The sequence below is a fragment of the Neodiprion lecontei genome, chromosome 2, assembly GCF_021901455.1.
Source record: "Neodiprion lecontei isolate iyNeoLeco1 chromosome 2, iyNeoLeco1.1, whole genome shotgun sequence".
Lineage (NCBI taxonomy): Eukaryota > Metazoa > Arthropoda > Insecta > Hymenoptera > Diprionidae > Neodiprion > Neodiprion lecontei.
The window spans coordinates 16,706,023-16,720,892 of NC_060261.1; the positions used below are offsets into that span (position 1 = coordinate 16,706,023).

The 14,870-nt window shown below is 35.4% G+C and overlaps 2 protein-coding genes across 3 annotated transcripts; one reads left to right on the plus strand and one right to left on the minus strand.

Annotated features, from left to right (window-relative positions):
* Nucleotides 1-900: 900 nt before the first annotated feature.
* Nucleotides 901-14,452, minus strand: LOC107219050 (vacuolar protein sorting-associated protein 54). 2 transcript variants are annotated; one of them, XM_015657119.2, is made up of 13 exons: nucleotides 14,137-14,452; nucleotides 12,171-12,561; nucleotides 11,960-12,062; nucleotides 11,713-11,876; nucleotides 9,963-10,162; nucleotides 9,645-9,830; nucleotides 8,319-8,445; nucleotides 7,982-8,224; nucleotides 7,217-7,639; nucleotides 6,835-7,133; nucleotides 5,250-5,467; nucleotides 4,947-5,163; nucleotides 901-3,751 (listed from the first exon to the last, which is right to left on the minus strand). In XM_015657119.2, exons 1-13 carry the CDS (start codon nucleotides 14,232-14,234, stop codon nucleotides 3,490-3,492), a joined length of 2,931 nt encoding a protein of 976 aa, XP_015512605.2. In that variant the 5' UTR covers nucleotides 14,235-14,452; the 3' UTR covers nucleotides 901-3,489. The 2 variants fall into 2 exon arrangements, with proteins under 2 accessions (XP_015512605.2, XP_046587056.1); XM_046731100.1 differs by having other exon boundaries at nucleotides 11,692-11,876.
* On the plus strand, nucleotides 1,345-2,943 carry LOC124292848. Its single transcript, XM_046731154.1, has 3 exons — nucleotides 1,345-1,467; nucleotides 2,497-2,672; nucleotides 2,815-2,943. The coding sequence occupies exons 1-3, from the start codon at nucleotides 1,376-1,378 to the stop codon at nucleotides 2,856-2,858; spliced, it is 312 nt and encodes a 103-aa protein (XP_046587110.1). The 5' UTR covers nucleotides 1,345-1,375; the 3' UTR covers nucleotides 2,859-2,943.
* Nucleotides 14,453-14,870: the final 418 nt, after the last annotated feature.

Here is a 14,870-nt window from a genome sequence, read left to right on the forward strand (position 1 = left end):
TATTCCTAATTACACGAGAAAATACAAGTTGTACCATCTTTAAGTAGAAATTGTATAACGATAAAGCAGAATCAAAATTGTGATAATAATTGAATGGTGGGATAAACTAAAATAGTACCAAGTAATTATTGATGCCACTTAATGTGTAATTCATAAAGACTTGATAATGTGTATTCAAAAATTGCACTGAAAATTTTTAAATAGAAAACCGTACATTAGCAAAAAAAAAAAAAAACAAATTACGAACAAATTCAAAATCGATCGCAAAAAAAAAAAAAAAAAAAAAAAAATGGGTGCGACAGTAAATCAACTATTCAGACCACGCCGAACCAAAATTAAACATTTCAAATTCTTACATATATCTTCTGATCTCATGTAATTTAAATATATCTGTGTAAGAAATTAAAAAAAAAAAAAAACTATATATGATTAGTCAAACCAGTTTTGAGTAAAATAAATGGATAATCATTTCACAATTTTCATTCAAATATCATGAATTTTAGGTACTTTCGACTTAGATATCAAAATTGTCTACCGGTTTATTAAGCTATTGTATTAACCCTTACGCTGCACACCGGGGTCAAAATGACCCCGTTGCATCTTCACCGTATATTCTATGTGAAAAACATCAAAAATAATCTGATTTGATCCAAGATAAACAATGTAATATCATAAAAGTCATTAGTTCATTCTTTTCCCAAGAATTCAATTTCACTCACTCAAATGGATACTTATTTTTCATCGTGCAAGTATCTTCATATTTTTTTTCTTGATTATCTCTGTCTAGAAAAATACTGAGTAAATTTTCAGCTCAAAATAGTGAAAATTCAGTCAGCTATGATTTTCTGAGTAGAATAATTAATTTTTTGGTACATTGTTGATTTATGATTTTTTTTTTTGCATATTCATAATTTCGTTTTGCTAAATTCATATAATCTTCCTTGAAACGTAATAGTCAAAGAGTATCCCAGAATTTTTTCAAGGCCTTTCAATCGATATCTCCGTTTCCAGGCAATGATTTTTGACATGGGGTCTCCAGCGACCCCAGTGAGACACCAGCGTAAGGATTAATATTCTAAATGCAAAATCCACGATATTACATTACATGAGATATTTTCTAACAGAAATTTATAAGTCAAAACAATCAGTGTTGTTAGAAAGTTATATTTCTAAAATTCCTACTAATTAAAAAGAAAAAAAAAAAATGTTTTTCTATTTCTCCTACCCAAAGATACCAAATAATAATAATAAATTCACTAATCGTATCGCAGTGAAGTTTTCTGAAAAATTGTATACACTACACTTTAAATTTTTAATTTTTGATCATATCCCTGACGTTTCCAGGTAAATTTCAATGCTGAAATAACACGAAGAAATGTGTAGAACTAGTATTAATTTCTTGTTGATATTTTGGTCCTTCGACTACAAACTTCGCGGTGTAATTGAGAAGCGAACAATAATTCACAGGTATGTATCACTAATTATCGGATCAGTCTGAGGCACCTTATACAAGATGAACTTTATTTACATTCATAATATGTTACGGAATGTCGTTTGGATGCATGTAGTAGGTAAATTTTTTCACCTTTTCGCTACTTTAATATCAGAATATCGGACGCGATTTTTTTGTAACATGTTTAGTAACAGTGCCTGCAGTCATTTACAGATTTAAAGCCATGATATATCAAAGATTGCTCGCTCTATTTTTATGTACGTTTTTAATTTTCACCCTTAAAAGTAATTAGTTAAGGCTTTTTCTTAGTGCGTTAATTAAATTTAAACACCTGTGTTGTAGCAGGTGTAAAATAAGTGTAAGAAAAGTGTAAAAAAAAAGCTAAGTTTCTTTTTTCACGTCTTCGCTAATACAAATTGAAAAATGTTTAATGCAGGTACCTGATTTCTCATTCTGAAAACTTTCTCTCTGCAGCATTACAGATAAAGAACTGTTTTCTCTTTTTTGTTTTGCCTTCGTTTTTATTCTTTACATAGGATGAATCTCGATGCAAATAGTCAACTAGGCTCATGCTTTGACTATTTCGTTTTAATTGGCACAAGCGAGTTAATAATATTAGAGTTCAAGACTAGTCTCGAAACCTAAAGATGCAAGATGGCTGTCTCTTGGTAAGCCTGTGTATACCATCTTCAAAGATAATTTGTACTGCGATTTTAATAATTATTGCACGTTTTTTAAAATTTAATTATCCCATTGTTAAACAACCAAATTCAAGGATGGAAAGAAAAGCATTTTCTAATAGTTACCTTTCATCATAACAACAATAGTAATAATAACAACAATAATTTAAATAAAAGCACATTGATTCTGTTTTCCTATCTTATTCTTCTCCTTTTTTTTTAGTACATGAGCGAATACTTCGACTTGAAAAATTTGAAATAATCATTTCAATCACAGTAAAACGTCATTGCACACAACCAAATAAAATGTTTGCTAATAATAGAATATTAAAATTTTCGAATTTGCACTCTCTCTAATATTAGACGCGATTTGCGATCGCAACAGCAAGTCTTGAGTGAATTTCATCCATTACAACGTAATACTATGGAACACAAAATGGGAAATTCAACCAGTGGATTTCCATCGGTAGCTCTCAGCAGACAAACGGAAACACCTGATCTCATCTTCAAGAAGCATGAAGGTGGAACAAAGAAAAAAGGTGACAAACAATCTTTTCATACCTAATTTTGGTACTCGAAAAAAATTAGAGAATACTACTTGGTAGTGGAAGCCTGTTTTAACAGTCTGTTTCTACCATTATGACCAAATAGGATGCCAATTGAAATTTATCTTAATTTTAGATACGGTGTTCACGAAGAGAAAGAATAAATTAATATGCAAGTGACATTGAAAATTTTTGAAAATTTTGGCACTTAGAATCCGCTGTATGCCAGCAGAATATTCAAACCTGGAAGCTTTTTCAAATCGTCAATTTGTATCAAGACCAAATTCAAATCAATTCCTGTTCAGCAGTCGTTATATTTTCTTCCATCCCATAATTCGAAAACAAGCCTGTTCTTTTTTAAAGTGGAACCAGATTAACTAAAGACTTGTATACAGATAAATGCCTGAAATAAAATTAATTGCAATACTTGACGAGAAATTTCTGTATTCACCGAAATTACCCTGAATAATAATGATAATGATTAATGGAAACGGATCTATGATGGAAAAGCAAAGATACCAGACAGAGTTTGCGGTAACGGTGGGTTATTTTGAGTTCACAGTCCCCCAGAAAATGAGTAATTACATCAATCTCTCCTTCGGTTTCCACGTTTGATATTAATCCACATGACGAAGCACCAAGATCAGAGTAAAATTGATTCATCGATACTTTTCGGAACGAATGCGCATTCTTCAACGTCACGTCACATCAAATTTGCGATGAATTGGATCAGAACTATGGATGCTCGTAGTCACCTCTGCTTATAAAACTGCATAGTTTCCAAAATGCAGTAAACAACACGCTCTGCATGTTATCTAGTCCATATAGCATTCATCCAATCGTCATTTAATTCTTCCATTGGTAAAACCTTCAAAGCTTTCAATGCCTCGAGGTAAAAAGTCAACTCTGAAGTAACAACGCCATGCTGCGGTCCGCCATTGTTGACGATATTCATTTTCACAAGTTGCTCCCTCAGCTTCTCTTTCAGTGTTGTATTTACGCTGCGATAAAGGCTTTCCACTTGCGACGAAGGCAGTATGCTGGAAACAGCTTCGTGCAGTTTCACCACGTGTCTGAAAAAGTAATCGTTATTAACGCTTTGACGTAACAGTAATTTGAGAACAAAGTGACCAGTCAATTTGAATTTCAAAATTCACTGAATTTTCTTTGTCTTCTTTACCGCAACCACGCTCAACTTTTTCTCTGACTTCATGCATCGACATATCGCATTTTGCGACACTTTTTCTAGACTTTTCTAAACTTTGGGATACAATGATCCACTAGTAGTAAGCAGAAGATCGTAATTGCTAGTCGACTTATGTATGGTATATGTGAGACAGCTCAAAAATGTGGCGAAAAAAAACATAACTATACAAAGATGAAGAAAAGGTGTAACTAAAGCGCATTAAATCAATTTACAATTCAGGAGCAAACTCTCTTGTGTCCTAGAAAAAACAAAATGCAACACTGAATTTCAACTCATATCACGTTTTTGTTTGGACCAAAATGTATAGTTTGTATATAATACATACATTACTTTCTGGATTCAAGTGAATAATAGCTTACTATATTCATAATTGAATACGCTATAGATCGTCTGAGACAGGTTTTTTCTTATGTTAATCGGCTGGTAAAAGAAATCCAACACGTGTAATTGTTACAATCTATGGATGATAAGATTATGATGTAGTGGTAAATATATCAATGTTACCCAAAATCTCATTCTGACGATCTACGGAGAGTTCACACAGAAATATAACATAAGCTATTATAATTCGAATCGGACAATCAATGTGAATTTTTTGGTAACGAATGATAGGATAATGTTATTTTTCTGAATTTGTTAACATAATCAGGTCTTTTTACATTTAAAATTCAATTATTCAAAAATTTTTTTAAACGTGATTAAATTAGTTTAAATGAGACTCTCCAAGCGATTTTTTTTTATCATACTCGTACATTATCAAGCACTCACATTCACATTGTTAGTAATATCATCGTTATAATCTATATGTATGAACACTGATATTCAAGTGAGCTCAGCAAATGTGCAAATGTTTTCTTTAAACTTTTGAGTGAGCGATAAAAATTATAAGGATCCAACTTGAATTATCAGCAATAACCGAAAAATTGGAAAATCCCATTGAACACCTCATTTCGCTGAATTTCTACGACAAACTGCAAGTATTTGCCGAAATTTTTCGACGTTTTCCAAAATTCCCAGACAATTTAGTGAGAAAAAATATTGGTAAATGGGAATTTTACTACCTTGAAATATTCTTGAACGGTTGCGATGGAACCGGCGGCCTGGCAGTCCAGTGCGATAATTGCGCCCCAACGAGGCTTCCAACGATGGTCAAGACCTTTCCTTCGATTTCTCTGACATGGGCTCGAATATCCCTTTCAACACTGTCCAGCAAAGCCACGCCTCCGCTTACTGCTGCTGCACCTGCGACTCCTCGACTTGTTCCGTGATCGGCCAAAACTGTTGGGCAGGTTGCATAGAATAAACAGTATTCTGTATTTGTTGAATAAGGATTACAGCGATCTAGCTGGTTCTTTAAAGCAAACCTTGGAAGTGAGCCTTGACGAATGGCATAAACCACAAGAGCAACTGCAGACTGCGACTGGCCAGCACAAGAATCGTGCTAGTGATGGTCTTCAATCCTGCAACTTGCATCGCTCCAGCTCCAAGGACTAGTTGACAACAGCGAGAGTTGAAATGTCGCAACAACTCGGCCAAATGTCTTCCCAATGTTCCTGACAACGTTGTTAGTTCGTTGCTTGTGCTGAAACGAGGATCTCCGTCATTACAGTTTGGAACAAAATTTGGTTTTTTAGATTAATCTAGACTCAACTGCTTGAAACAGCAGTCAGGAAGTGAGAGAGAAGCTGTTTGAAAAATCTCCAATAGTGTTATTTGTGACAACGATAGTGAGCAAGACTGAAACATCCCTATTGTGTAATAGTAATGAATCTCAACAAATTCAAATAACACAATGTCAAATTTCAACGTTTTATATTTAAAAGGTTCAAAACAATTCAAATTCAGTGTTTTTTTTAATCTGATTCTAGTGTTTTTGGATTTATTTTTCTCGTTGACCAGATCCCAAAAAATTGCGAGCAAGACATGTAAGACAACATTACGAATATCTCTTGTACCATACTTACAAAATAGTTATTTTCGTACCTAGGGTGTAAAGTTTTACGCCTATGGTGTCAACAATATTTTTCATAGCAGTAGATGGAAAATATGCAACCAAGGTAGGAGGGAAGAAGAAGGGAGCACTTGGTGGAAGATGAATTCGAACGAATAAAAGAACGAAAACCGCATAGTCGGGGCGCGGGAAGGGATGCAAGGGGCGAAGCTCTCATCAGGGTGTCTTAGAGACAAAAATACTCTGTGAAAATTGAAAAACAAAATACTAATCACAGAAAACAATATTATTGAATAAAGCCAAATAAAAATGTGTATTATTGAACGAAACTAAATTTTATTGGATATAATTCGCATTTTTATTGAAAGCTGCGAGTAATTTCGGAGGGGTAAAATCATCAGTCTACACTTTGATCTTCCGTAATGGCTATTAAAAATCGTTGAAATAACTAATTAAAAGCTTCTGCTTATGACACTATGACACAAACTGTAAAGACACACCAGTGATCATTTTATCGTGCGACGCGTGTCAGGATAGTGTTATATTCATTCGAATTTGAAATCATTTGTTTGAATCATTTGTTTCACGTTAAATCACGCATTTTAACAACTTTGAATTTTAGGCCCACGAATGGTGCATATTCGAGCATACGTTGCGCCCAATATGACGAAAATCTATTCTTTTACACTCTAGACGTTTTTTCTTCAGGCAATCTTCGGAATTTTCTACAGTGAACCAAATAAATTCAAAAACATTTTAAGTGAATAAAAAACAACAGAGTTTAATCACTTTAAACGTTTCAAATATGAAACCTTTTCTCAGATCGTTGATATCTTAGCTCGTGTTATTCAAAATTGATAAAATTCATCTCTTATCGTATGTTAGAGACAATGGTTCAGTCCTGTTAAGCATCATTGGCGCACATAAGACTGCTGTAGATTTTTGGAATAACTTTTTCTCTTGTTTTAACTTTTGATTTAATTAAACACACAACACACCTGCAATATTCGTGAATCATTTGTATAAGCATTAGGGTAGTTCCGACCACGGCATACTTCTCATCTCCGACAAATATGAAGTTAGACACTGGTTCAGCCGCGTCTTTCTTTTTGCTCTTCTCAGTGTCCTCGCGCAATTTCGACTCTGTTGGAAAAGATTTATTTTCATACACGTGGCTCACTAGATTCTGAAATTCCGTTGGAACATCCGCTTGACGCCACCTTTCCGAGTCTAGAAGAAGACTCAATTTCGTTTTACGCTCAGCGTGAAATCGCTGGACAAATTTAGTTGCTTGTGCCTGATGGATGAAAAACAGTAGCAAATTACACATGGATTAAGATTTGCTGAATTGAAAGGCACTGCTCGTATAACAAAACTCACTTTAAACGCCGACCGCAAAGCTGTGCACTGTTTTCCGCAGAGTTTTTCGCACGTTACAGTGAAGCCTTCGACCATAGAAGCGAGTTGACAGACTTGTAGAGCGGTTGCTTTATCGCTAAGCCAGTGAACTTTCTCATTCCAATTCTGTATTTCTTTATCTATTTGCTTACTAACAGCGGTATCGTTCATTGGCTTGTCTTTTTCGTTTTGTGATTTGTCCCTTTCGTTCGCAGCGGTAGAAAGCAAGTGGCCCAATCGTTCGTGACAATATTCACAAACCGAAGTTAGCATGTCCGATAGCTTGCTGGTAACACGAACGTGTTCATCGCGAGAAAGCAGACAATCCGTCAGAGAACTGTCCACTGAATTGTTGGTCTGACCAGCTGCCAGGTCTGAAGTATCGCGAATGACATCGTGTACTGCCTGAAATTAATAAATTACTTATATAGGAGGTATTCCCCATCAATTCAACCCCGTTCGTCGAACCGTCTCGGATAACTTGGATTAGGCAAGACTGGTAAAAGAATTGATTGTACAAAATAAAAAAAAAATTTTGATTTTCACTGAAATTTGTATAATGCGATAGAGCTTATATTTTTATTCGTATTGCATAAGATGTTTTCAGCGGAAAAATCGAAAAAAATTCAGAGAGATGATATTCAAATATTACTAAAATGCGGCCAACTGTGAGTGAAATCGCATGAAATGTGTGGCAAGTTGGCAGAATTATTTGATCTTCATTTACGAGCATAAGATCGTGCGAACCTTAACTCTGTGGAGAAGGAAGGTGAAGGATTGAATGGTGCTGTGTAAAAGAGACAGTCTTTCGACAAGAGAGAGACTCCCAACTTCCAGATGGTCGCTGCACGAGTCGCTGGCAGCCAAAGCTTCTATCACACATTGTTTGGTAACAGCTCTCACAGTCATAATGGCTTCTTCTTTATACGTATCGACAAACTGAAAGTGTTTCTGCCGCAAAAGGCCCGATATGATCGACACCAGTTTGTCCTGTTGAAAAAATAAATTGAGTATAGTTATTTTACTAGCAAGAATTTTGTGGTAACATGGACATTAATGTATTTTACATTATAATTTTGCTCACCCCGTCAAGAATTACGTTTTCTCCTCCCAAGGGCCTGTTTAAATCGGCTGTTGCGTAGCGCTCAAACTCAGTTGACAACATCTTGTCGATAAGTCTTTCCATTTCAGTGAGTTGCGAACTAAAATGCCTGAAATAATTTCGAGCATATAATGAAATAAGATCACACTTACCGAATACCTATGTTTCACTTTTTGTTAGTTTTAGGAAAATTACGTAATTAAAAGATTTTTCCTTAAGAATTCACGATCTGAATTAAAACTTGACCAGCAAAGGAAAAAACATTAGAACGTATTGAAACAGAATTGTTTTGACTACCAGCAAATCCAAATTTTACATGAAAATTGATCGCATGATGTCATAATTAACCCAGATTTCTCGTTTCACCGTTTTGAATACGTATCTAAGGATATGGATTCTTGCTATTTATTATGAATGAATTACGACGTCTTCTTTGGAATATTTTGTGTGAATTTGAATTTGTACAAAACAATTGAACGAAAATGGACAGAAACAAAATTGTGTATCAGAGATTGGATTGAATGGAAATTTGAAATTGCGTTACAATTTAAACATAAAAATTTAAATTAAAATAAATCAAACACATTTTCAAAACAATATAACGATTAATTAATTCCGTTCAATTTTACATCGCGTTATCAGTTTCTTTGTGAAATTCAGATTGCCAGATATTTACACGAATCTAACTTACCGAGGTATAATATTTTTTCTTCCACTCGATCCATTCTAAGTGAATTTTTTGATTTACAAAAAAAATCAAATAAAAACGCATAGAATCGAAATTCGATGTGTAATACAAATTGCATCAAATTGCAATAGCCTTAAAATTCAAGCACAGCAAAATGGAAAGAAACCGAAATCATTGACACACATTCGAAACAGTAAAACGATTAATTCGAATTGATTTTCACATCATGGAATGCAGTTTATTGAGAATTTGTTTTACTCGAAAGTTTGATAAATCTCAAACAATCCAATCTGCATCCATTTATTTCTATTTAAATGCTGCGAGGATTCGAATTAATGTGAAACCGTAAACGATATTTGTGCTTTCATTGTATCCCATAGGTTTCTTCTTTAATTGAACTTAATCTGTGATGAGATTTCGAATATATTTAAATTGTAATTTTGGAACCGAAAAAAGGTATTCAGCAGAGGTCAAGTTTTCTATTGTTTTTAATCTTCCAGCGTTTAATGATCAAGACATCGATATTTTGGAAAGAGGTTTGATAATTAGAAATTTCAATTGAGACGCGAAGTACAGCCTTAACCTTCCTTAAATCAATATTCTACGAGTAACGTAATTACCTGAAACTGTGAACACCGTTCAATTCTTGCAGTAAGATTTCTTGCGTGGTGGAAATCAGATCAAGAGCTGCGACGTAATCGGGCGTGGAGAGAAGTAGTTGTATCATAGGCTGCGTCTGGTGGACAGTTGACATAAGTTTGAGCTTTTCCTGGACCATCAAGTGGTTGCACCTCGCTCGCTCCAGTCTAAAATGGTTTAAAACTTGGTTACAGAGACTGAACTATTACGAATTCCTTGATCATGTACCTTTCAAGCTAATCCTGCTATGTGTTTTTGAAAGAGCGTCTCGCATTTGTTTAAGCCAAATCTAGACCCACCGTAAAATTTCTAAGGAGTCCTTAACAAGGCTTTTGTCAATTTGATGAATATTTTCTCGCAAAGCTTTCAAAACTGTGATTGTTTGGGTCAGTTGTTCCATCAGAGCATCATGCGACGTCATCGCATGGAAGAATGCTTGAGATTTTGACGCCACCTGTTCTGCTATTCGAACCTCGACGATGTCCAGATAATGGCTGAGCTGTTACCAAGAAAAACAGTCAAGGCTCAATGACAGAAAACGGACTATTACTAAACAGAGAGTATTTTTAGACAATGGAGACAGTTTGAAATTGAGATTGATTAAGCGAGAGTTCTCTGATGCAACTTATCTTCATCTAAAAGTGAAGGTCACAATTTTTATCCAGTGATTAAAATGTGACAAGAAATATTTTGAACATGTAATTTGACTCTGAATCGATATAAATTATACAAGGTGTCTAGGCTTCAATGGCATATCAAATTTCCTGGCGCTTTTCGCTTTTTTGGACAAATATATTCATTTTTACAAGGTGCGTTTTAACTACCTGTATCGACAAACTCACTTTTAACGCGAAAATTCATTGAATTATACATGTACGAAATCTTGAATTCAAGTTAAAAAAGTCAATCTTTCTTAAATTAATTCCAGGGGGTGAAATATTTCGGTAGATGGCTGAAAATGTCCGTGAATTTTGAGAATTTACACATATACGACCGATTAGTCAAGTTGATTGGGTTTTTTCTTTTTTTTTTAACTCAAAAGTGTAGAGGGAAGGTTTCATGTAAATATATTTTGTTATTAAAATTAATCGATAGGAAGCATTGTTATTGAACTTAAATCATCTCATTCATTGATACCTTCTTTGCGGTGCCCACGATATCTCGAAATCGACTCAACTGATTCACTTCAAATTTGGAGACAGTACTCTAGCAATGTTCATGTTCTTTGCTACGAATCCACGTCTTTTTTATTTTCGTAATTCTTGTTGGTTGATTTGAATCTTAAAAAATCGAAAATTTTGACCAATAAAATCGAATTTCAAAAACAGATGGCCACCATTTTCAAATTTCAGGCAAATCGATTAAGCCGTTTCCCCGATAACGTGGAGAATGGAAAACCTGTCACCAAGCGAAATGGTTGACGTTATTGTCGACAATAATGCTTCCCTTCAATTGATTAGAATTAAAAAATATTTAGAGTAAATTCCACCGACACACTTTTGAATGAAACAAACTCCAATCAAATTAAATAATTGATTGTTAAAACATATATTGATAATATTCACCCACTTTTTTAGACATCCAATCAAGATATGAGCAAAAAATTCTTCATTCTTGTCTGAAGAAAATATCACAGTATAAGTATTTGTACAAGAGAAAATCATACCTAGCCATTTTTTCAATTCAGGAAAATGTACCGAACACTGTGAATTGGTTTCAAGACTCGGTTATCGGCGAAGTTTTACATTTTTTTAATAAAAATTTGATAAAAACTCAAGTTTAATTTATATGCATAGATGATTGTACGTATTTGCTATCTACAGATGTAGTACATATTGACTAGAATATTTGCCTTGGAGCGGTAATAACGGGATAAATTGCCCGATTCCCCCGAAATTTCCCTGAATTTTCCAGACTGCATCTAATTCCGTGAGATTTCTTGGTTTTCCGGAAATTCCCTGACGCTAAACACCCTGATGTACACATAGAAAACAGCACACAACATAAAAAGTACATAGAATGGCCTACGGAGTGTAGTCGTGTCCATACTTTCTCTTGCATGAGTTTAGCATGGCTGGCTGTGTTTCCATCTTCATCCAATAGTCCTTCCTTAGCGAACGGGAATACAGCGAGGAAATTTTCCTTCTGAGCAAGGTCCAAATGCGGCATCAAAAAGATCTTTGGTATGCTCGACAAGTCGAATTGAGAACGTTCTGCAAAACGAATAAAGAATCAATATTTTCATCGTAGCCATTGTTCAGGTTACAAGACTAGCGTATATTCCATGTTTGCTTACCCAGCGACTTGACTTTCCTGAGATTGGGAAAATTCTGCAACAACTCGTTTGGCGAGGTGGAATTGTTGGAATTTGTGTTCATGCGCGAATGCTTACGATATCTCTGTAACAGAAATGAAAAGTGAATATGCGGTACAGGAAAATAATCAGGGAGAAAGAACTTCTCGCAAAATACTTGACGATAATATTATCTCTAAAAGATTATACAAACCCGTGCAATCTTCTTCATATAATTGTCGAAGTGCTGCATAGAGACGTCAGGCAGATATGGACTTTTGGGTATATCAACTTTTTCAACAAATGCATCACCCCATGTCTTGGTGAGAAAATTACTTTGCTTTCCTTTGTTGGGGTCATTCAGTACCGCAGGCAAGTTTTGCGCAGCTGAATAAATGGTCCACGACGGAGACGATCCGGTTACTTGACCGTTGCTTTTCTTTTGTTGCTGTTGCTGCTGCTGCATCGTCGCGTGTTTTGTCGCATGGGCTATGTAATCCTTATCCGAAACACCTTCGACCGGAAGGCTGCTGCATACACTGTTATACCCATAACGGCAAACAAACGAACCACCTTCTCTTGCGCAATGTTGCTCTCTCAAGTGTCTAAGATAAAGCATACATCATCTTTATATAGTATCTTATATAACACATACGATACTAAGCAAATTTTAATGGCACAACCTAAGAGATATCGAGCAATTTGAGAAAAGATTTTAGAATCAGAATTTTCAAAATGATTAATAAACTCTGGTGTTTTTTATGCGATTCTTACATGTTTCGACTCATTTTCGTCACTGATCAGATCTTCACAAATTGTCTAGACAACATTCGAGATAGACTCTTATATGATAATATAATTATAACACACGAATGTGATTGTTAACGAACATCTATTTTACCGTACTAACATAAATCTAATTTTATCTAGTTTGTAAATCTGTATGAAGAACAAAATGAGGCCAAGACATCATAATTGAATGATAAACACCACAGTTTACTCATTTTAAACGTTCTGACTACAAAAATTTTACTCAAATCATTGATATCTAAGCTTATGTTATAAAAATTTGCTCAGAATCATTTCTCTTTGAAATTACGGATGTTGTATGACATATCTTCACTATCATTTATGCAAATAACATTACCGGAGATTGTTTAAATGACCTTTGTAAGGATTTCTCCTCTTTTCCTAACTTTTGATACTGGCCAACCAAAATTGGCCAATTTGCCTTCATCGCAACAATTAGCTGTGAGAATTCGTATTGTTTAAGTTGGTAAGGTTGATATAACAATGCAATTTTAAGAAAAATCGTTGGTCCGCCGTCTTAGGAGGATGTGAAGTTTAAGCAACTGAAATAGAACAACATGAAGTCTAACAATCTAAATACTCAATAATATCAAAATCATTGTGAAATAGCGTATTGGTGATATTTTTGCAATGTTTAATGTTCTTCAACCTTGTTACAACTGAACAACTGCCGAGTGCTTAAGCATTTGACATACAATTTCATGTGATAAATCAAGAGAAGAATTGAAATTGTGTGGAGCGACTGAAAAGATATCATATCGTGGATCTTTCGAAGTATTTTAATCTTTAGGAGTACAAAAAAAATAATTACTGCCAGGTAGTGCAATGAAAAGGAGTTACGTAAGCACCTAATTACTACCACAAGAGTCTGGTTAGATCAATAGCTTATGTTAATTTGAGTAATAATAAGTCGTTGCTTTAGACGAGTCATCTTTAATGGATGGAATATTTAGAGGAAGTCATTGAAATAAAAAATTTTACAGATTCACTGCAATTTTAAAGCGAGTCGCTAATGCAAACAAAGTAGATTGTTGTGCTAAGATTGTTTGCATAATTTACAACAATATCAATGCTTGAAAGTTGGCTCAACTATGACAGATGATGAGAGAAGAAAAGTGACCGATGGAAACATATGACAGTTTATTTAAGCATCTCGCTGAATAGATGAAAGATGAATACTGAACATTGAGTAAGACCTTTGAAGTTTTAACCAACAATACAAGGCGGGCTCAGATTAACAGGGGAGAATTTATTCGGGCAATGACAGCGGCAAGGTCAGCTGATGATTGCGGAAGGTGGCAATGATAACGCGGTGAGACGCAACGTGGCCAGATAAGTCGAAAATACTAAGGTGTGGAGTCGGGACCTACCTTATGAAGTCCTCGATGTATCTGAAGGTGATATTGGGGCAATATTCGCAGGAAAACGACGCGGTGGAAACCTCCGGTGCCTTTATTATTTTCGCCATTTTATCACACCTGTCAGCTCAGCTCACCATCACTTCGACTGGTGTTGTCGTCCACCGTTTCACCGCTCAATTCGCGTAAACCACTGCAGTTGACGACATCAAACGCCAACGCAGGCCATCAGCATCCAGCTGCTAATGACAGCCGTTCCACGGATTCAATTGGGAGTCTGGGACGTAATGTTAGAAAGAGACGGGACTCGGCGCCGTGATGTAAACCGATGTAAACTGCTAGCAATACGTCATCCTTTTATGCATAGACCACGGATTTATGACATACAGTATGGTGGAGTGTACTGTGACGTCACAACATCACTCCCCGACAATTCCAGATGCTAGACACTAGATCTAGCGATCGATTCTGTAATTTCACTTTTCACATATCCCACCATCCGAGAATTTTGATTGGTCGACTAAACTTTGCAAGGCAATCAGAATGTTTGGATGGTGGGGACTGTGAAGAATGCTCTGAAGTACAGGCCGATGCACCGTCGGTAGTTCTGGGTCAGCAGGTACCGACTAGGCATTGAAATGCAGTGGACAATGGATGTTCAATCGCGGTTTTCACACAAACGGGGAAAGGAATGACCGTCAGAATAATAAAGTAAAAACTCACCTTACCTTTCGAGGATGACTGGA